This window comes from Oncorhynchus nerka, linkage group LG24 (genome assembly GCF_034236695.1).
Source record: "Oncorhynchus nerka isolate Pitt River linkage group LG24, Oner_Uvic_2.0, whole genome shotgun sequence".
In the NCBI taxonomy this organism is placed as follows: Eukaryota; Metazoa; Chordata; class Actinopteri; order Salmoniformes; family Salmonidae; genus Oncorhynchus; species Oncorhynchus nerka.
Genome location: NC_088419.1, coordinates 47235813 through 47259533, shown reverse-complemented (window position 1 = coordinate 47259533; position 23721 = coordinate 47235813). Strand labels below are relative to the sequence as shown.

Sequence of the window (23721 nt, the reverse complement as noted above, 5' to 3'; positions counted from 1 at the left end):
CTTAAAAGATTTAGATGCACTATTGTAAAGTGGCTGTTCCACTGGATGTCATAAGGTGAATGCACCAATTTGTAAGTCGCTCTGGATAAGAGCGTCTGCTAAATGACTTAAATGTAAATGTAATTCCTCAAGATACTGGCCCATGTTTACTCCATTGCTTCCCACAGTTGTGTCAAGTTGGCTTGATGTCCTTTGGGGAGTGGACCATTCTTGGTACAAAGGAGAAACTGTTTGAAAAACCCAGCAGTGTTGCAGTTCTTGACACAAGCCGGTGAGCCTGGCACCTACTACCATACCCCATTCAGAGACACTTAAATATTTTGTCTTGCCCATTCACACTCTAAAATGGCACACATACACAATCCATGTCTCAATTGTCTCAAGGCTTAAAAATCCTTCTTTAACCTGTCTTCTCCAGTTCATGTACGCAGATTGAAATGGATTTAACAAGTGACATCAATAAGGGATCATAGCTTTTACCTGGATTCACCTGGGCAGTCTGTGATGGAAAGAGCAGGTGTCCTCAATGTTTCAACGTCCCAAGAACCCATATTTGTATCTAAAAGCATAATTGAGACATAATCTCATTCCATCTCAATAGGGCTGCCTGCCTAGCCTAGTCACTTCTGTAGTGCCTCGACAAAGCAGCCTAGCCTAGTCACTTCTGTAGTACCTCGACAAAGCAGCCTAGCCTAGTCACTTCTGTAGTGCCTCAACAAAGCAGACTAGCCTAGTCACTTCTGTAGTGCCTTGACAAAGCAGCCTAGCCTAGTCACTTCTGTAGTGCCTCACAAAGCAGCCTAGCCTAGTCACCTCTGTAGTGCCTCGACAAAGCAGCCTAGCCTAGTCACTTCTGTAGTGCCTCGACAAAGCAGCCTAGCCTAGTCACCTCTGTAGTGCCTCGACAAAGCAGCCTAGCCTAGTCACTTCTGTAGTGCCTCGACAAAGCAGCCTAGCCTAGTCACTTCTGTAGTGCCTCGACAAAGCAGCCTAGCCTAGTCACTTCTGTAGTGCCTCGACAAAGCAGCCTAGCCTAGTCACTTCTGTAGTGCCTCGACAAAGCATCACAATAAGAAGCAACATAGAATCTGAATCACAAATGGCACCTTCCCAAAATAGTGCACTACTTTTGACCTGAACCTTAGAGAGAGAACTGAGGGAGAAAGTGGGAGAAAGATACCGAAAGATAAAACAGGGGAATACGGAGAAAAGAGCTTTAGAGAGAATATGGGTGGATGGACAAAAAGACAGCCACAGTACTGGGGACAGGCAGAAAAACACTGACAGTCAGACAGGGTTAAAATTCCATATAGACTCTGGGGAGGACCGTAAAAATAGTGGGTCTGGATTTGAAATGATTAGGGGGATGCCCACATTCCCATTCTAATGCTTATGATGGTGTCCTGATTCGTTATGGAAGGGAACACCTGTCAATTAAACCCTGTAGATTGAGACCACACACTGAGAAAACAGAGGCTATAGAGATGTACAAAGAGACAAAAGGGAGAGTGGAAGATAGAAAGACACGTGTGCACCCGTGCACACACTTTTCTTTCCCTTACATGCTGACCCCACAGAGTGAGTGTGCCATCGCGCATGTTGATTTTTGTCCACCCACACCACATGATCAGGACATCCAATGAGGAGATGAGAGAGGCGCGACTTGCAGTGCGTCAAGTGTCACAAATAGAACCAAGTTCTATTTTAGCGCATGGCAACTCAGACGGTTGTTGACGCGCGTGAGCAGTGTGGGCGCAACGCGGGCGGTGTGGTCAGCATGTTAGGGCGCCTTTTTAGTCATTCAGTTCCTCTTATGTTTGTTGTGTAGTAAATGTTTTTATTTATTTTTTCCTGTAAAAGCACATTGTGTTGCATTCCATGTCTGAAAAGTGCTGTATAAATAAAGCTTGATTTGATTTGATCTGATGTGAAAGAAATCCACAGTAGCTGTACCCACAACCAAAACAAAGATGGCCACCTAGCCATTATCCCCCACCCCCAAACCATCAATCGAACCCCTCTTTCTTACCATCTGTATGGGCCTCTTGCGGAGGTCACGCTCTGTGACCAGCCTCTCCTGGTCTGTGATGTAGAGGCCCTTCTGAGCCAGGGCCTGGAAGACATCATCGTGGCCAACCAGGGGCTTGGCGGCGTCATTCTTCAGGATGAGGCTCCCGGCTCTACAGTAGAGATCAGCAGACAGCAGCAGGTTGGCCACTGGAGGCTTCAGGTGCTCCTGATCATACTGGTCTGTGTAGAAGGGCTCCTTCAGGTCGGCCGGCACACTGTCTGCTTAGGAGAGAGAGGGAGAACGGTTCAAAATGATGAATATGAATACGCAGTTTGTACCAAAGTCAATTTTAATTCATTAACACTTAACAGTATGTGAGAGAGAAAGTAAGGAATGATAGAGGGGAGGAGCTTCAGTTTAAAAGCATGCAGGCCTAAACACAGTGGAAGGTCAGCCTACACCACCTCATATTACCTCCTACTGCATTTTTGTCACATTCCTGATATGATGAGAATCAATCAATTAGTGAATCTAGAAGATCAGCACGTTTGAAAGGGTTATTTGAAGGTTTGATATTTCACTACATGACTGATGGTAACTCAGTGTTTAACTCTGGCAAGTCTACTTCATTCTTTCCTCATCCAAAGACATGGGCGTGATCTCCATAGGATGGAGCACACGGTGCGTTACCATGGAAACTACAGCAGGAGAGGAACCCGATCGATTCATGTGCACTCCATATCTCTCTAGCTCCCAGGGAGCTTCCCTCAGTCTGCTTTATCAAAGAGAGAGAGACGGATAACATAAGAGAGTGTGTGCGCATTTGTGGGGGCAGGCGCACACGAGCTGACAGATACGAGTGGGCCTGATTTCAATAATTCAGCTCCTTATTGTCAGACTTACAGGGTGTTGAGAAAATGGGGAAGGTATAAAAACCAGAGAGACTGAGATTGCTCAAACAGCTACGAAAATAACCAGATTTTCACACCGCTCAAGTGGCTGCACATTAGAACAAACAAAGTGTCGTTAAAAGGAGATTGACCCCCACCCTGTAATGCTACATGGGGTAACGCTCCCACACACACAGACACATGCATACACACACAGACCGATCTCCGGATATGCAACACACCCATATCAGAAGGAGCAGATGGGTGTTCGTTATGACGAGGGTGTGTAAAGCCACGGTGACAGAGGCTTTCGCAGCTTCACACTGCTCATCCCACCCTCACACCACTCAGCGAATCATTTCAGACAGGCCAAGTCAGCAGCTAATAACAGAAACACGTTATCTGATCAAAGACAAGGTCACCAAAGGGTCCTAGAGGTATACATTTCTATTAACCGCAGATCTAGGATCAGATTACCCTATCAATAATCCTCACCTAAACCATTATGTGGATGAAGAATACATCTGAACTGGTATCAGTGGTTACATTTGGGGCAACTTTGACCTACGCCTTGAGGAGAACGCAACTGAACAAAGGAATAATTGGAGGGATGGTGGGCGTGGCTCCGACAGAGGTGAGGACAGGGCCATGTTCAGTACAAAAACGTTTTGGAACGTTGCAGATAGAAATGCTATGAATAGAGCCAACGTAATTCTTTATTCTAGATGTCAGAGGCATTTTTGTTGTTCTAGATAGCATATTTATGCTGAGCACACCCCAGGTTAGGTTTAGTGATGGGGCTAGAGCTCTTCGAGACGATTACACAATAATGCACCCCTTGATCAAAGACTACATTGACAAGGGATAGCCTACTCCTCTCTCACTGGGCTTGCCCTTCAAAGAGGACCCAGATAAGATAGTAAACAGTAGCATTCACAAAGAGGCAAAGAAAAACACCAAAAGGAAATCCATACCTGTCAATAGGTCCATTTTAAGCAAGTCGGAATCAAGTATCAAGTCACTGAGGCCGACTTCGAGTCGAGTCCCAAATCTAACAGGTTACGTTTGAGTCAAGTCCTCAGGTCTCTCGCCTTTCTAACCTCGGTTGGTACAATGCAATTAGTGAGGAGGAGAACTGCCTTATTATGTTCCACACAGGTTACCATTGCAATCAAACCTCTGTACAACACCAACATCTGAGAGAGAAAAAAATCCTATTCCAAACTCCAGATTCATTTTAATATGTGTGTGTGTGTTTGTGTGTGTTCGTGTGTGTGTGTTAATGTGTTTAATTGCTTATGTGCCTGAAAGTATTCTGAGCCTTGAGCAGTGTTCCCTGGGATCTGAAGACCAGCTCTGCCTCTCTACCTCTGGGAACGAAAGAGACCGTATTTATGGAATCATCCCATTTCATTCAGACCTAATTAAAAATACATGGAGGATCTGGTTAGAAGTTCATGTACTGTATTCTCTAATATTAGAGCAGCAAAACATAATCTGCTCACTGGCACTGCAGTAGAATATTCTGTCTGCAGCTTGAATCAAATTGCATCACTCTTGGTCAGAACATTTGGGAAAACTAGTTAAAAGGATGTGTCACTAAAAATACATAAGGTTGTATATTAAGTGGTACATTCCTTTATGAGGAAATGTTTGACTGTTCTTTTATGCTAGATGTAGATCTTCAGATGTTGATCTTTATGAATACCAGCTAGATAATATTATCATTTGGTTAGTTAAAGACCCAGTGAAGTCCAAAACGAATTATTTATAAATATATATACACACACACACACACACACACACACACACACACACACACACACACACACACACACACACACACACACACACACACACACACACACACACACACACACACACACACACACACACACACACACACACACAAAACATTCAAGTATGTGGACACCTGCACTTCGAACATCTCATTCCAAAATCATGGGGATTAATATGGAGTTGGTCCCCCCTTTGCTGCGATAACAGCCTCCACTCTTCTGGAAAGGCTTTCCACTATGTGTTGGAACATTACCACGGTAACTTGCTTCCATTCAGCCACAAGAGCATTAGTGAGGTCGGGCACTGATGGTCAGGGCTCTGTTCAGGCCAGTCAAGTTCTTCCACACCGATCACAAAAAAAACATTTCTTATGGACCTCGCCTTCTGCACGGGGGCATTGTCATGCTGAAACAGGAAAAGGCTATCCCCAAACTGTTGCCACAAAGTTGGAAGCACAGAATCGTCTAGAATGTCATTGTATGCTGTAGCGTTAAGATTTCCCTTCACTGGAACTTAAGGGGACTAGCCCGAACCATGAAAAACAGCCCCAGACCATTATTCCTCCTCCACCAAACTTTACAGTTGGCACTATGTTGGCACTATGCATTAGGGCAGGTAGTGTTCTACTAGCATCTGCCAAACCCAGATTCATCCGTCGGATTGCCAGATTGTGAAGTGTGATTCATCACTCCAGAGAACCCGTTTCCACTGCTCAAGAGTCCAATGGAGGAGAGTTTTACACCACTCCAGCCAACGCTTGGCATTGTGCATGGGAATCTTAGGCTTGTGTGCGGCTGCTTGGTCATGGAATGCCATTTCATGAAGCTCCTGACGAAAAATTATTGTGCTGATTTTGATTTATTGTGCTGATTTTGATTTATTGTGCTGATTTTGCTTCCAGAGGCAGTTTGTAACTCGGTAGTGAGTGTTGCAACTGAGGAAAGAGGATTTTTACACGCTACATGCTTCAGAACTCGGCAGTCCCGTTCTGTGAGCTTGTGTGGCTTACCACTTCATGGCTGAGCCGTTGTTGCTCCTAGACGTTTCCACTTCACAATAACACTTACAGTTGGCCCGGGGCAGCTCTTTCAGGGCAGAAATTTGATGAACTGACTTGTTGGAAAGGTGGCATCTTATGATGGTGCCACATTGAAAGTCACTGAGATCTTCAGTAAGTCCATTCTACTGCCAATGTTTGTGTATGGAGATTGCACGGCTGTGTGCTCGATTTTACATACAGTTGAAGCCGGAAGTTTACATACACCTTAGCCAAATACATTGAAGTCCATTTTTCACAATTCCTGACATTTAATCCTAGTAAAAATTCCCTGTTTTAGGTCAGTTAGGATCACCGCTTTATTTTAAGAATGTAAAATGTCAGAATAATAGTAGAGAGAATGATTTATTTCAGGTTTTATTTCTTTCATCACATTCCCAGTGGGTCAGAAGTTTACATACACTCAATTAGTATTTGGTAGCATTGCCTTTAAATTGTTTAACTTGGGTCAAACATTTTGGGTAGCCTTCCACAAGCTTCCCACAATAAGTTGGATGAATTTTGGCCCATTCCTCCTCTCAGAGCTGGTGTAACTGAGTCAGGTTTCTAGGCCTCCATGCTCGCACACGCTTTTTCAGTTCTACCCACAAATGTTCTATAGGATGAGGTCAGGCCTTTGTGATGGCCACTCCAATACCTTGACTTTGTTGTCCTTAAGACGTTTTGCCACAACTTTGGAAGTATGCTTGGGGTCAATGTCCATTTGGAAGACCCATTTGCGACCAAGCTGTAACTTGGTCTTGAGATGTTGCTTCAATATATCCACATAATTGTCCTCCCTCATGATGCCATCTATTTTGTGAAGTGCACCAGTCCCTCCTGCAGCAAAGTACCCCCACAACATGATGCTGCCACCCCCGTGCTTCATGGTTGGGATGGTGCTCATCGGCTTGCAAGCCTCCCCCTTTTTCCTCCAAACATAACGATGGTCATTATGGCCAAACAGTTCTATTTTGTTTCATCAGACCAGAGGACATACGATCTTTGTCCCCATGTGCAGTCGCAAACCGTAGTTTGGCTTTTTTATGGGGGTTTTGGAGCAGTGGCTTTTTTCCTTGCTGAGTGGCCTTTCAGGTTATGTCGATATAGGACTCGTTTGACTGTGGATATAGAAACTTTTGTACCCGTTTCCTCCAGTATCTTCACAAGGTCCTTTGCTGTTGTTCTGGGATTGATTTGCACTTTTCGCCCCAAAGTACGTTCATCTCTAGGAGACAGAACATGTCGCCTTCCTGAGCGGTATGATGGCTGCGTGGTCCCATGGTGTTTATACTTGCGTACTATTGTTTGTACAGATGAACGTGGTACCTTCAGGCATTTGGAAATTGCTCCCAAGGATGAAACAGACTTGTGGAGGTCTCCAATTGTTTTTCTGAGGTTTTGGCTGATTTCTTTTGATTTTCCCATGAGGTCAAGCAAAGAGGCACTGAGTTTGAAGGTAGGCCTTGAAATACATCCACAGGTACACCTCCAATTGACTCAAATGATGTCAATTAGCCTATCAGAAGCTTCTAAAGCCATGACATCATTTTCTGGAATTTTCCAAGCTGTTTAAAGGCACAGTCAACTTAGTGTATGTAAACTTCTGACCCACTGGAATTGTGATACAGTGAATTATAAGTGAAATAATCTGTCTGTAAACAATTGTTGGAAAAATGACCTGTGTCATGCACAAAGTAGATGTCCTATCCGACTTGCCAAAACTATAGTTTGTTAACATGAAATTTGTGGAGTGGTTGAAAAACAAATTTGAATGACTCCAACCAAAGTGTATGTAAACTTCCTGAATTCAACTGTACCTGTCAGCAACGGGTATGGCTGAAATTGCTGAATCCACTCATTTGAACAGGTTCCACATACTTTTGTGTATATATAGTATATATTTCTAAACTGTGGTTGGAATAATACGGTGACATCACCAGGAATTAAATTAGTTAATAGACCAATAAGAAAGAGAGTTCCAAACCTCTCTGCCAATAAGAGCTGGTTTTCAGTTCTCTTCCCCAGTCAGACCACTCCCAGACAGTCATAGCAAAATACTTGCTATAGAAATTACTCTTTGCTAAGAAGCTATTTTAGTCTGTTTTTCATCATTTTAATTGAAAACAATCACAGTTAATTGTTACCCAGAAATGATTTGCTATTGAGATAAAAATAAAAAAAAATGTCTGCATTGGACCTTTAAAGGAATACAAAACAGATGTCTTGTTGAGGTTCAGTGCTAGTTTCAAAGCACATTGGTTTTAGAAGGGCTTATACTCCACGCAAGTCTCCCAAAAGCAGACATCTGGATGTATTTGTTCCAGATTTCCTGATTATTCTAAAGATCTAATTTAACTGTACTATATATAAGAATACGAATATGTATATAGTGTGTAAATAGTATTTTTGTTTTCCCTTGGTATCTTTCCTATTCATAACTATTATTGTATTTTTGATTTTGAGTGTAATGTAATGTCTTAATGTTGTTCTTGTCAGGATTTGGCCAGGGTTGTTCCGGTTTTTGGTCACTAGATGCCCCCATTGTGCCTTTTGACCTTTTGTTTTCCCTTGATCCCCATTATTATTTGCACCTGTGCCTCGTTTCCCCTGATTGTATTTAAACCTTTTGTTTTCCTCAGTCCTTTGCTCTGTGTTTGTATGTTAGCACCCAGCCCTAGTACTCTGTGAACTCTTGTTGATCCCGGTGGACTCTCTTGTGGAATTCTGTTTTTTGTTCTTGTTTGTTTGTTTTTGAGTATTTTTTTGAGGCTTTTTGTGCTATACCTTCCACCTTGTGGATTTACCTTTTTGTCTTGGAGGATTACCTTTGTTCTTGTGGAATTCCTTTTGAAGTTGTGGAGTTACATGTTTTCCTGAAGAACTTCATTTTTTACTTCATTAAATACATCGTCTCAAGTATTGCTGTGTCTGCCTCATCTTCTGGGTTCTGTCAACTATTCGTGGCTCAGTTGGTTAAGTGACTGTTTCTCACTCCGAAGACCCGGGTTCGTAACCGGGTCCTGACAGAAACACAGAGCCAAAAAATGAACCCAGAGGCAGCCAGTTCCCAGGACCTTGTTGCCAGGCTGTTCCACCACCAGGAGACTGTCCAACGCCACGAAGCTGCCCTGGTTCAGCAAGAGGCCTTAATGGCTAGACATTCTCATCTTCTGTCGGAGATGCTGACTTCCATAAAGCAGATATCTGATCGACTTACCTCGGCAACAGTTCCCGTCCCAGTACCTCAGATTCACGTACCCATGGCAGTTAACCCTCTGGCGGAACCTCGTCTTCCACCTCCCCAACGGTTCTCAGGTGATCCAACTGCTTGTAAAGGGTTTCTCACCCAATGTTCTCTCTCCTTCGAGCTGCAACCCTCGTCGTTCCCCACCGACCGGTCTAAGATCGCATATATCATCACCCTGCTGTCGGAAAAAGCCCTGGCCTGGGCTACTGCTGTGTGGAATGCCCATAGTTCCTGCTGTGCCAGCTACTCTGCCTTTGCTGAGGAATTCAAACGAGTGTTTCAAGGCCCAAGCAGTGGTCCTGACTCAGCCAAACAGCTCCTGACTCTCCACCAAGGTCGGCGCAGCGTGACGGACTATGCCATCCAGTTCCGCACGGTGGCAGCAGCGAGTGGCTGGAACAACGAGGCGCTCACTGTGTGCTTTCTGAAAGGCCTTTCCGACACTATCCAAGATGAACTGGCCACTCGGGAACCACCGGACAATCTCGAGTCCCTGATCAAGTTGGCCTCACGCATTGACCAGCGTCTGAGAGAGAGAGAACTCAACCGTAGACCTCTAGCCCCTATCAGTCCCAGCTCCGAGTCCCCACCTTTATCCTCGCTGGCTCCACCGGAACCCATGCAGATTGGACGCATCTCCCAGGCTGAGAGAGACCGCCGGATGAGGGAGCGACGCTGTCTATATTGTGGCAAACCGGGCCATTTCCGTTCCATGTGTCCCGGGCTCCAGGGAAACGCTCTGTCCCGTACAGACCGGGGGGAACTGTAACGGGAAACAACCTCCTCCCATCCGTCCAACTCCCGTCTGCTCATTCCAGTCACCCTTTCCTGGGACAACCACAAGCTTCACCTTCAAGCCTTGGTAGACTCTGGAGCCGCAGGTAACTTCATGGATGGTGTCTGGGCGAAGGAGAATGGCGTTCCCTCTGAACCTCTAAGTAACCCCATGAGGGTTACTACATTGGATGGAAGCCCTTTGGGATCTGGACTTGTCACTCATGTCACTACCTCCTTGCGACTTTCAGTTTCACAACACAAGGAATTGATGAACTTTCATTTGATCTCCTGTTCCGAGTTCCCTCTCGTCCTTGGATACCCCTGGCTTCACAGCCATAACCCTCACATCGACTGGTCTGTGGGCACTATCAAGCAGTGGGGTCCTCGTGCCAAGCTACATGTATTTTCCCGAATTCCCCGAGTTCTACTCCCGAGTCTTTAGAATCCATCGACCTGACCCGAGTTCCCGAGTGTTACCATGACCTCAAACTGGTATTTAGCAAACAGAGGGCCACCATGCTACCACCCCATAGACCTTATGATTGCCCCATCGAACTGTTTCCGGGCACTTGCCCCCAGGGAAGTCGGATCTTTTCCTATCTCCACCCGAACGAGCTGCTATGGATACCTACATCAAGGACGCTCTGGAAGCAGGCCTCATGCGTCCATCCACCTCCCGGCGGGAGCAGGGTTTCTTTGTGGCCAAGAAAGACGGTGGATTACGTCCTTGCATCGACTACCGGGGACTCAATGCCATAACCGTCCGTAACCGTTACCCGCTACCCCTTATGGCCACAGCCTTCGAGCTGCTCAGGAAGCAGTTGTTTTCACTAAGCTTGACCTGCGGAGCATACCATCTTGTGCGGATCAGACCTGGTGACGAGTGGAAGACCGCGTTCAACACGCCTACTGGTCACTATGAATACTTGGTGATGCCCTTCGGCCTGACCAACGCCCCAGCGGTGTTCCAAGCGCTCATAAACGATGTGCTTAGGGATATGCTTAACATATTTGTGTTTGTTTACTTGGATGACATCCTCATCTTTTCGAGCTCTCTTCAAGAACACACAAAGCATGTCAGACAAGTACTCAAACGCCTCCCTAGACAGCCATCTGTACGTTAAGCCGGAAAAATGTGAATTCCATTCATCCAGTACAATTCCTGGGATTTGTAGTGGAACCGGTCGAGTCCAAATGGACCCCAGGAAGGTAGGGGCGGTAGCGGATTGGCCCACCCCCAAATCCGTTAAGGAAGTTCAGCGTTTCCTGGGCTTCACAAACTTTTACCGCAAGTTCATCAAGAACTTCAGCTTGGTGGCAGCCCCTCTCTCAGCTTTAACCAAGGGTGGCAATGCAAGGTTTTGTGGGAAGAAGAAGCTGAGACGGCCTTCCAAGGACTCAAGCAGCGCGTCCTCTCTGCTCCCATCCTGATACTACCGACTACGGATGAACCGTTTGTGGTGGAGTAGACGCCTCAGAGGTTGGTGTTGGAGCTGTCCTGTCTCAGAGGGTGAAGACAAGAAGCTTCATCCGTGCGCTTTCTTCTCACCGGCTTACCCCCCGCTGAGAGGAACTACGATGTGGGGATCGTGAACTCCTAGCGGTTAAGATGGCATTGAAGGAATGGAGACACTGGCTCGAGGGGCTTCTCACCCGTTTCAAGTGCTTACGGACCACAAAAATCTGGAGTATATCCAGCAGGCGAAGCGGTTGAACTCTAGACAAGCTAGATGGTCTCTTTTCTTCAATCAATTCCAGTTTATCCTCACCTATCGGCCCGGGTCGAAGAATCTCAAACCGGATGCCCTGTCCCGAGTCTACGCTCCTGCCATTCGAGATGACACGGACATGCCTGTCCTTTCTGCTGCTAAGATTGTGGCTCGATTTCGTGGCAAGGATTGAGGATACCGTGAGAGACGAGCTCAAGCTATCGAACCGGACCCGAAAGGGGTCCTGCCAATCGGTTGTTTGTCCCCAAGGCAGTGAGGACTCAGGTCCTTCTGTGGGGGCACTCCTCTCGCCTCACCTGTCACCCGGGCGTAGGTCGCACCTTGGAGTTCATCCAGCGTAAGTTCTGGTGGCCTACCATAAGAGAAGACGTTGCCTCTTTCGTCAATGCCTGCCCCGTGTGCTGCCAGGGCAAATCTTCTCACCTCCGCCCTCAAGGACTCCTTCACCTTTACCTATTCCCCACAGACCCTGGTCCCATATCTCGTTGGACTTTATTACTGGCCTTCCTCCATCCCATGGCAATACTACTATCCTAGTCATAATCGACAGGTTTTCAAAGCGGCCAGGTTCGTCCCTCTGACTAAGTTACCTTCTGCCAAGGAGACTGCTGAGTTGGTAATTAATCATGTGTTCGAGTCTTCGGCATTCCTCAAGATATGGTTTCTGACAGAGGTCCCCAGTTCGCCTCAAGGTTTTGGAAGGCCTTCTGCCAACTCATGGGTGCTTCTGCCAGTCTATCTTCAGGGTACCATCCGGAGTCCAACGGCCAAACAGAGAGGATGAATCAAGAGCTGGAAGCCACCCTCCGATGTATGACTCGTAACAACCCGTCCACATGGTCGTCCTTCATTGTTGGGCCGAATACGCGCACAACACCTTGCGCTCCTCCTCCACTGGTATGTCCCCGCACGAGTGTCAGTTTGGCTATGCCCCTCCATTGTTCCCGGACCAGGAGGCAGAAGTCAGAGTGCTTCAGCCTTGAAGTTCGTCCAGACGCTGTCGGCTTATGTGGAGGAAGACCCGTCTTAATCTTATGCGTTCCTCACAGAGGTACCAACAACAAGCCAACAGACGTCGCCGTCCCGGGCCTACCCTGCGCCCGGCCAGAGAGTCTGGCTCTCCACAGAGACTTACCACTACGGGTGGAGTCTCACCAAGCTGTCCCAAAAATACATCGGTCCCTTTAAGGTTGCCAGGAGAGTTAACCCAGTTTCTTATCGCCTACACTTACCCAGATCCCTTAAGATTAATCCCACATTTCACATTTCCTTATTAAAACCTGTTGTTTTTCTCCCCTTGTCCCGGCAGACAGACCTCCCCCTCCGCCTCGTGTCATTGGGGGCCAGCCGGCTTATACCGTCCATTGGATACTGGATTCCCGCCGGGTGCAGCGGTCCTGGCAGTATCTGGTGGACTGGGAAGGCTACGGTCCCGAGGAGCGCTCCTGGGTTCCTGCCAAAGACATACTGGACCCTGACCTCATTCGTCAGTTCAGGGCTCTCCACCCTGAGAGAACTGGTAGGAACGTCCAGGAGCCGTTCCTAGGGGATTCTGTCAGGATTTGGCCAGGGTTGTTCCGGTTTTTGGTCACTAGATGCCCCCATTGTGCCTTTTGACCTTTTGTTTCCCTTGATCCCCATTATTATTTGCACCTGTGCCTCGTTTCCCCCTGATTGTATTTAAACCCTTTGTTTTCCTCAGTCCTTTGCTCTGTGTTTGTATGTTAGCACCCAGCCCTAGTACTCTGTGAACTCTTGTTGATCCCGGTGGACTCTCTTGTGGAATTCTGTTTTTTGTTCTTGTTTGTTTGTTTTTGAGTATTTTTTTGAGGCTTTTTGTGCTATACCTTCCACCTTGTGGATTTACCTTTTTGTCTTGGAGGATTACCTTTGTTCTTGTGGAATTCCTTTTGAAGTTGTGGAGTTACATGTTTTCCTGAAGAACTTCATTTTTTACTTCATTAAATACATCGTCTCAAGTATTGCTGTGTCTGCCTCATCTTCTGGGTTCTGCCAACTATTCGTGGCTCAGTTGGTTAAGTGACTGTTTCTCACTCCGAAGACCCGGGTTCGTAACCGGGTCCTGACAGTTCTTGTCTATTACTTTCTGTACTTTTTCATGTATTTGTATGTGGACCCCAGGAAGAGTAGCTGCTGCATGTGCAGTAGCTAATGGGGATCCTAATGAACTAAACCTTAAAGCTTTACACGCAACCTAGCAAGCCTCAAACCACGCCCACCTGAGAATGCAGCTCTTGTTCAGCTTTCATTTGGCCTAGAAGTGGATAATCCACATGTCAACTACTTGTCACTTCACTGATTGATTTCAAATAGAAACAGACTATATTCATACGATTAATTGTGCAAACCACCTTTTCTCTTGGACTCTACTATCGGGGAAAAGTGTGACACGATGTCTCAAAAGGATGGGGATATAATTGGAAATCGTAGACATGGGACTAAAAGGTTTTTTCAAAGTTGATTTAACGATGGGGATTAAATGCACTGACACGGCAACTACGTGAAAAGAGAGAAGAGAAAACGGTCTAGTAAGTGTTCCCCTTCGTTGGATATAACATTTTCTTGTTTGATTAGATTAAAGTAAACAGTCACCACTCAGAAAAGAAAGCCAACACGAAAAATCCATATATCTAAATCAATTGAACATTTTTTTTTATCTTTCCCCTATTCTCAAATAAATATGCATTGGTTAATTCTAAAGTGATATATGTTTATGTTCACAACAGGTGGATACTATTTTGGCACAAAACATTTTCCTCCTCAATCATAAGTAATGTTGCACATCTTTGGGAGAAAGCCAAAAAGTTGATGGGAGATTGGGAGGGGGCGGTTACAAATTCTATTGGGTTTGGTACCTTAGAAAGAGCTGATTGGATAGAGAGTAATTTAATGCAAATGTATTCAATTCTGCCTATATGTATATGCAAATTAGGGTAACACTTTACTTGACACCCAGCGTCATAACACACTATGACATGGTCATAACCATGTCAAAATATGTCATAACAGCTGACTTAACTTATCATAATATGGTCATAACACTGTCATGACACATATATTTACACCTGTTGTGACATATATTGTGTTATTTTATGGCTGGCTATGACACCTACATGATACTATCAAAACCCACATTTATTCAAATGTGTTTTTTCCCTGCCAAGAAGTTTCCTTTCATTTGAAAGTTTGTTTTTCTTAAATCCTTTGTTGTTGTTGTAATTCATTCTTTTACAGTCATCATATTTTATAACTTGTAGAAAATGCACTTTCTGACACCACGAAGAAGCATTATGACCACCATATAAGCCAGATAGGCCTATCACGTACATGCCCTTAAGTCAGTCATCAGTCAAAAGAGCATTGGGGTAGGTGCATGTCTGACATCAATGTGTAAGCAATTACAATGATAATTGAATTTGGAACATTTCAGAAAATGTTATATAACATAAACATACTGTTGAGAAGTAGGCTATGGTGTAATGGAATGTTTTGCCTTGTGTGGTAGGTTTTGTGGGTGTTGACACTCTAATGTATCTGGGGCGGCAGGTAGCCTAGCGGTTAGAGCATTGTGGGCCAGTAACCGAAAGGTTGCTGGATCGACTCCCCGAGCTGACAAGGTAAAAATCTGTTGTTCTGCCCCTGAACAAGGCAGTTAATTGTAAATAAGAATTTGTTCTTAACTGACTTGCCTAAATAGTTTACTTTTTTTTTTTAAATGTACATGTACATTTCAGAAAATGTTTTACAGAAATGTTATATAAGAAGGTTTTGTGGGTTTTGACACTTATGTAGAAGTCAAAATCGGACATAAAATACCATAATATATCTCACAACAGGTCTAAATATATGTCATTACAGTGTTATGACCAGGTTATATCAGGTGTTATGACATTATGACATGGTTATGACAGTGTGTTACCAATTAGTTGTTATTTTCAACCAGTCTCAACATCAACAGTGACGAAGCGACTCCGGGATGCTGGCCTTCTAGGCAAAGTTGCAAAGAAAAAGCCATATCTCACTGGACAAACAAAAAAAATATTATATGATGGGCAAAAGAACACAGACACTGGACAGAGGAACCCTGCCCAGCACCCGGAGTCGCCTCTTCACTGTTGACGTTGAGACTGGTGTTTTGCGGATACTATTTAATAAAGCTGCCAGTTGAGGACTTGTGAGGCATCTGTTTCTCAAACTAGACACTCTAATGTACTTGTCCTCTTGCTCAGTTGTGCACCGGGACCTCCCACTCCTCTTTCTATTCTTTCTGTTCTGTGAAGGAAGTAGTACACAGCATTGTACGAGAACTTCAGTTTTTGGCAATTTCTCGCATGGAATAGCTTTCATTTCTCAGAACAAGAATAGACTGACGAGTTGCAGAAGAAAGTTCTTTGTTTCTGGCCATTTTGAGCATGTAATCGAACCCACAAATGCTGATGCTCCAGATACTCGAATTGAGGTAAAACAGTAAATCTGGTCATAGATTATGCATGTATGAACTACACATTGAATCATCCAGCCTAAAACAGGAGGTTTAAATAAAATGTATTGACACCAACGTACCAGAAGATGTCTTTAAAACACAATTATATAATTGTCTAGCATCAGTGAGCTGATGTGTACTGTACTACTTTGTTACCTCTATCGAAGTAATCTCTGCATCCGCTATATGCCCTTCAATTTAGTAAACAGTCGGCTTGAGTACACTGAGTACAGCACAATCCTGAGCCTCTGGCAAACTGCTGGCATTACCAAAAACAAAACAAAACCAAGGATCAAAACAGCTCAAATAAGTATACGATAGGAATTACTTTTATATCAGAACATGTGCTGTTATAACTGCTTTCAAAAGTCAGGTATTGTCCCCTAGACTACCAGGCTTATAGCAATACCACATGCCTTGGAATGAAACTCAAGGTGCAGTAACTAAAATGCATCGCAAAGACCCCTAGGGCCACTTTCCCAGACACAGATTAAGCCTTGCCTAAAATGCACTTTCAGTGCAGAATCTCCTACTATTGAACATGCCTTTTAGTCCAGGGCTACTCTCAATTTGTGTCCGGGATACCAGCCCCTAAGCAGGCTACAACTTGACCGGCTCAAAGCTACATTCCACATTATTGAGCTGGGCCTTGCCGCACAGATGAGTCAGAAGCTCTCTATTATTTTCTTCAGTGACCATTGAGACTCAATGGTTTACAGCAACGGACTGGGGTGGAAAACATTTGGGCTGCGATGATTCACATCAGTCTGTCTGCCCCCCTAAAGATTGACAGAGGTTTGGGTTCTGGTTGGAGTTTATAATAACAAATAACTTATTTGGGCATACCTCCACATTAATAAACTGTTGTCTTTATTGAAGAACCTATTGGTTATCCAAACGTGACTCCTATTACTCTTCTAATACTTTGAACTATATGAAACAGTACTATTTCATTACTATTATGTAATATGAGCCACATTTGCCAACTGTAAGCTTACTGATAACCATGGTACAACAATAACCATGTGATAATGAATGTAACTCCATTATGCCCATCTAGATTTGATTTTATGGAGTGGGCCTGTCATACTCAGGGTCACAGCTCTCAAGCAAGGAGACATCCACAATCTGTTGAGATTGATGAGATCATTTGTGGCATCCCTTCACAACTTAATGTTTACAGTCCACTGCAACTGAACTAGATAGGAAATTATCATGCAACAGTTATTTTTCTTAGCATAGGTCTCTTTGGGAATTATGTATGTGTGTTTGTTATGGAAGGATATTCTCCTCTTGGGTATTCTAAATAAAGTGATTCAACATATATTTATATAAATACTACATACACATCCATTGTACAACAATGTACATACACATATTGTAATATACATACAATAATTGTACAGAAATATATTGCAAGCTTGAATGGTCTGTGTGTGATGTTATGTATAGCTGAGCGATAATATCGCAGGGAAGAATAGCCAAATTGTTGACCAATGTGTTTGAAAAACAATTCAAAGGTAATTATTGACAAAATACATGTTTAAACCACCTACCTGTCACAAATGCTTTGGCCACTAGCCATGTGAGGCTACAGCAGATTTTTGCTCGTGAAAAATCATAACGATCAAAAGACTTTATTGCGGGAACAATAAAGGTATTTTTTAATTCCTTTGCGTCCGTCACTTCACCCATTATAACACCCTGAGTGTCAATACCAGCCGTCGGAAACCCAAAGGTTACTATGTAGCAATAGAAGTCGATGACATCCCACCAAAGGAATTTAATGCACCAAACTTGACTTGATTTGCAGCCTTCAATGCCTACGTCAATTTACAATTCGTTGGAGGAGACATGGATAATTGACTGCAAGCCATCGGTAAGGTATCGTCTAACTCCTTTGAGTCAATATGAATCGTGGAAGCAGTGCCTCTCCTTGTATTTTTCATCCATACCGCTGCTACCATTTGAAATGGAGCTCGCTGAATAGCTGTCAACCAATTTCTGAATCTCAAAGAGAAATACGCATATTTTCTTCAGATAGAGAGGAAAAAACATTCCCATTATTCAGTCTTTGTTCTTTCACCTTCCTTTACATGTTCCCCTTTGGATAGCTTTTTTTCTCCACTATTCAATCTCTGCTTTTCTTCGCTTGTTACGGTTTTCCTGCCGCACTGTGGCTATAAAAGAGCTGCACTATTGCGCGTGCGCATACCACCCAGCCACTTCTGCACCACATGCAAAAGAGGAAAGCACGCCTTTACTACAGAGTGTAAATAAAACAGAATGTACGCATGCATAGTTTGAATTGTTTGGATAAAATGCTGCGTCTGCGTATATGTAGAATGAGATGGATTATTTAAGTGTGTCTTAGTCAGGAGTTATTCTCATAAATAGATGGTTCTCATAAATAGATGAATTTGCCTAACATTTTGTGGTAGGTTGGCTATGTATTGTCAGTTGCAAGTATACACAGTATGATTAATGCATCACTCCTTTATTATAGGGATTTGCAGTCCTAATATTCACCATAGATAACAGGCTTGTTGAATTCGACATTGACTAACTGAAATCATGTTGTGCAGCTTTATGTTAACATGTCAATTTGCTTCGGGCATGTTTGTAAATTCGATTTTTTTTTTTAAAGCTACAAATCCAACATGCAGAAGCCTACTTGTTTCCTGTCATGAGAATATTTGGCCTGAACTACATTACCCAGGATGCACTTAACTGGAGACGTCATCAACATTAGTCTGCGTTCTGAGTTGGTGGAGAGTGGACAAGATACAGTACATCAGGTATTCCCAAACTGGGTTACCGCAATACCATCGGGGGTACGCCAAATGAAAATGTGGTTCACATTATTTATTTTTTTAGACCAGGAAATTATAGGGTTCATTTATTTTTATTTGTTCACATTTCAAACAGTCCATTTATATTTTCCAACGGGGCTATACATGTGGTTGAGTTTTTTGTAGCCTGAGTAGCCTCGTTTCAATGCCAAAATTAAACCATCTAACTTAAACTCACCCCATTCCGTACAAATGTGCCCAAACATTCAAACGAGGCTACAAAGAAAACTAATGGGACTCTAGCGACTGTGTTGACTTCAAAATCGAGGGTGTGAATTACGTTTCAATTTAAGCATTGATCGACCTAGTAATGGCTCTATAGGATTGGAGAAAAGTTGAAAAAACGGACCCTCCGTTACATCGTGACGTGTCATGCCGTAACGTACAGCAAGCATAAAGCAACTATTTCAATCTTACAATCTCTCTCCACCAGGTGTAGCACTATTCTCATCCTTTAAAAACAAGAAATGGACAGTGACGGGGGTAAGGGGGGGAAAGGTAGTCATTTTTTGCATCATCATTGCATGCGATCATCATTCTCAAAGCTGCTGTTAACTTCTAAGATCACTGTAGCACCGCCCTAAAAACCCGATTCAACTGCGACACAAACCTTCAAATAGGTATGCAATGACACATTATATAAACTCTTTATAGTGTTTTATTTACATTTTAAATGCGATAAGGTGATAAGTTGGACAGATCGAGTGAAAAAAAGCAATTTTCCCACACAACATCTCTCCTTACATTTTACATTTACATTTAAGTCATTTAGCAGACGCTCTTATCCAGAGCGACTTACAAATTGGGAGAGAAGAGTCAGTGACGTCAGATGCATCTCCACTGGTGTGATTGTTCCAGCCTCTTTCCAATCCCAGATCAACACAGAGGTCGGAGGTCCATGTCACAGCCAATAGTCTTCCAGAGTTATTCAGGGACGCTATTTGGCTGTTTTGACTTTGGACCACACCTAGTCTCTTACAACAGTGACAGATCAGTGTTCCACAGTGTTACGTCAGATGGCTTTGTGGTTAACAATTTTGGTCCAGTCACGGTGGAACCCGAACTCAACCATGTTGATGCGATGTCACCTGAGTATTCACAGGTTGGTCTCGTCCCCAGGTGGGGTCGTTCATGTTCTTCAGGACTCTCCTCAGGATCTTCTCCAGCTCCTTCCTGGCTTTCTGCTCTTCATCCAGGGTCCTCCTCATCTTCTTGTTGTCCTGTTTCAGCTCCTGCACTTCACTATCACGCATTAGTTTTGCTTCCCCACCCGCCATTTTTAAAAAGACCCGACGGGGCTCATTGTCTTCTTGAATTATGCAGAAACGGACAGCGTTTAGGTCATGTAATTGATTCTCTTTGAAAGGGGAGAGATTGTGCTTTACAATGGTATTGACATTACAGTTGATCTGGAAGTATTACATTTTTGGGGCGCTAAAATAAGGGCAATTGTACAGACCAAGGCGATGTACAAGTTTACGTTAGTGTTCAGCGAAATAACAACACAATGTCAAATACAGGTAACCTAGTCAAATAATTAACAACCAATCACATTAACCATTACTCTCGCAAGAATTCCACTATGTAGCCAAACGTAGCTGCTGCTCATTCTGTTTGCTCGAAAATGGATAAATAGTTTTTTTTTTTTTAAAGGTAAGGCCCGCGTCCATAGAGACACATGCCAGCTCTACTGGTAGAACTGCCACTACTAGCAGTACTACACCTGCACCTGTTGATGACACAAATTGTTCTGCTTCCATGAGCACATCCAATGCTAGAATCAGTAATTCTGCATTTGTTGTTAGCCCAGCTAGCATGGACACTTGATAGTTGGGAATATGATGCAGCTGAAGAGCTACTGCCCCCTTACCCGGGAAAGCACCGAACAACAGACACGGACATTGGACCATCGAAGAGGTGCAAGTATGATGAGAACTACTTTGATTTGGAGTTGACTTATATTGGGAGTAGTGCCTTTCCTCAGCCACAGTGTGTTATATGTGCAAAAGTACAATCTCACAACTCGATTAAACCTTCACTCTTGTGCAGACATTTAGAAACAAAACATTCCAATTTGAAAAATAAGCCACAGGAGTTTTTTGAGCGAGAATTAAGACGACTTTCAAGTAGTAAGACATGTATAAAAGCAACAGATACAATTAATGACAACGGTCTAGAAGCATCTTATATGGTGAGCTAACGAGTGGCTAGGACAGGCAAGCCCCATACTATTGTGGAGGACTTAATTCTTCCTGCTTCCGTGGATATGGCAAGGATAATGCTGGGGGAAATGGCCCAAAAAACTCTACAGACAATGCCTTCATCAGACAACACTGTTTCATGACGCGTCAGTGACATGGCAGGAGATGTTTTGAAACAATTACTGCTTTGCATACAAGCCAGTAAATTCTATCCATTAGAGATGGATGAGTCAACAAACGTGGCAGGCCTGGCACATCTCCTGATATACAGTTGAAGTCAGAAGTTTACATATACCTTAGCCAAAAACATTTAAACTCAGTTTTTCACAATTCCTGACATTTAATAATTTAATCCTATCCACCACTTTATTTTAAGAATGTGAAATGTCAGAATAATAGTAGAGAGAATGATTTATTTCAGCTTTTATTTATTTCATCACATTCCCAGTGGGTCAGAAGTTTGCATACACTCAATTATTATTTGGTAGCATTGCCTTTGGGTCAAACATTTTGGGTAGCCTTCCACAAGCTTCCCACAATAAGTTGGGTGAATTTTGGCCCATTCCTCCTGACAGAGCTGGTGTAATTGAGTCAGGTTTGTTGGCCTCCTTGCTCGCACACGCTTTTTCAGTTCTGCCCAGAAGTTTTCTATAGGATGAGGTCAGGGCTTTGTGATGGCCACTCCAATACCTTGACTTTGTTGTCCTTAAGCCGTTTTGCCACATCTTTGGAAGTATGCTTGGGGTCATTGTCCATTTGGCAAACCCATTTGCGACCAAGCTTTAACTTCCTGACTGATGTCTTGAGATGTTGCTTCAGCATATCCACATAATTGTCCTCCCTCATGAAGCCATCTATTTTGTGAAGTGCACCAGTCCCTCCTTCAGCAAAGTACCCCTACAACATGATGTCGCCTCCCCCGTGCTTCACGGTTGGGATGGTGTTCTTCGGCTTGCAAGCCTCCCTCTTTTTCCTCCAAACATAACGATGGTCATTATGGCCAAACAGTTCTATTTTTGTTTCACCAGATTCCTCCAAAAAGTACGATCTTTGTCCCCATGTGCAGTTGCAAACCGTAGTCTGGCTTTTTTTATGGTGGTTTTGGAGGTGAGGCTTCTTCCTTGCTGAGTGGCCTTTCAGGTTATGTCAATATAGGACTCGTTTGACTGTGGATATAGATACTTTTGTACCTGTTTCCTCCAGTACGATCATCTCTAGGAGACAGAACGCATCTCCTTCCTGAGCGGTATGATGGCTGTGTGGTCCCATGGTGTTTATACTTGCGTACTATTGTTTGTACAGATGAACGTGGTACTTTCAGGCATTTGGAAATTGCCTCCAAGGATGAACCAGACTTGTGGAGGTCTACAATGGTTTTTCTGAGGTCTTGGCTGATTTCTTTTGATTTTCCCATGATGTCAAACAAAGAGGCACTGAGTTTGAAGGTAGGCCTTGAAATACATTCACAGGTACACCTCCAATTGATGATGTCAATTAGCCTATCAAAAGCTTCTAAAGCCATGACATCATTTTCTGGAATTTTCCAAGCTGTTTAAAGGCACAGTCAACTTAGTGTATATAATCTTTTGACCCACTGGAATTGTGATACAGTGAAAAAATGTGTCTGTCAACAATTGCTGGAAAAATGACTTGTCATGCACAAAGTAGATGTCCTAACCAACTTGCCAAAACTGTAGTTTGTTAACATGAAATTTGTGGAGTGGTTGAAAAACAAGTTTGAACCTTTTTGGGATAGGGTGCAGCATTTTCACTTTTGGATGAATAGCGTGCCCAGAGTGAACTGCCTCCTACTCTGTCCCAGATGCTAATATATGCATATTATTATTAGTATTGGATAGAAAACACTCTGAAGTTTCTAAAACGGTTTGAAAGATGTCTGTGAGTATAACAGAACTCATATGGCAGGCGAAAACCTGAGAAAAATCCAACCAGAAAGTGGGACATCTGAGGTTTGTAGTTTTTCAAAGCTTGGCCTACCAAATATATGGATAAGGTTGCACTTCCTAGGGCTTCCACTAGATGTCACCCGTCTTTAGAAACTGGTTTGAGGATTCTACTATAAAGGAGGGGCTCATGAGACCTCTTTGAGTCAGTGGTCTGGTAGAGAGCCTTGGTCTCATGACGCGCGCTCCCGACAGAGTTACTTCACGTTCCAGTGCTTTTCTGAAGACAAAGGAATTGTCCAGTTGGAACATTGTTGATGTTTTATGTTAAAAACATCCCAAAGATTGATTCCATACATCGTTTGACATGTTTCTAAAGGAAATGGAACCTTTTGAATTTTGGTCTGGATGAAATGCTCGCGCCTCATGAAGATGGATTACTGGGCTGAACACGCTAACAACAAGTGGCTATTTGGACATAAATGATGGAACTTTGTGGAACAAATCATTCATTTTTTTTTTGTCGAACTGGGATTCCTGGGAGTGCCTTCTGATGAAGATCATCAAAGGTAAGTGAATATTTATGGTATTGTTTCTAACTTTGTTGATTCCAAACTGAGCGCCGTTCTCACATTATGCTTTTTCCGTAAGTTTAAAAAAAATCTGACACAGAGGTTGCATTAAGGAGAAGTCTATCTTTAATTCTGTGAATAACACTTGTATCTTTTATCAATGTTTATTATGAGTATTTCTGCTAAATTACCGG

At 43.6% G+C, this 23721-nt stretch overlaps 1 protein-coding gene across 1 annotated transcript in view; it reads right to left on the bottom strand.

Moving 5' to 3' along the window:
* Positions 1-18181, bottom strand: part of LOC115108051 (calmodulin-regulated spectrin-associated protein 2-like) — an 89912-nt gene extending 71731 nt beyond the window's left edge. Inside the window, exons 1-2 of the mRNA XM_065008927.1 lie at positions 17555-18181; positions 2030-2289 (exon numbers count right to left, since the gene is read on the bottom strand). Coding sequence (XP_064864999.1) covers positions 2030-2289; positions 17555-17693 — 399 coding nt within the window. The 5' untranslated portion in view covers positions 17694-18181. The remainder of the gene's footprint in view (positions 1-2029; positions 2290-17554) is intronic.
* Positions 18182-23721: the final 5540 nt, after the last annotated feature.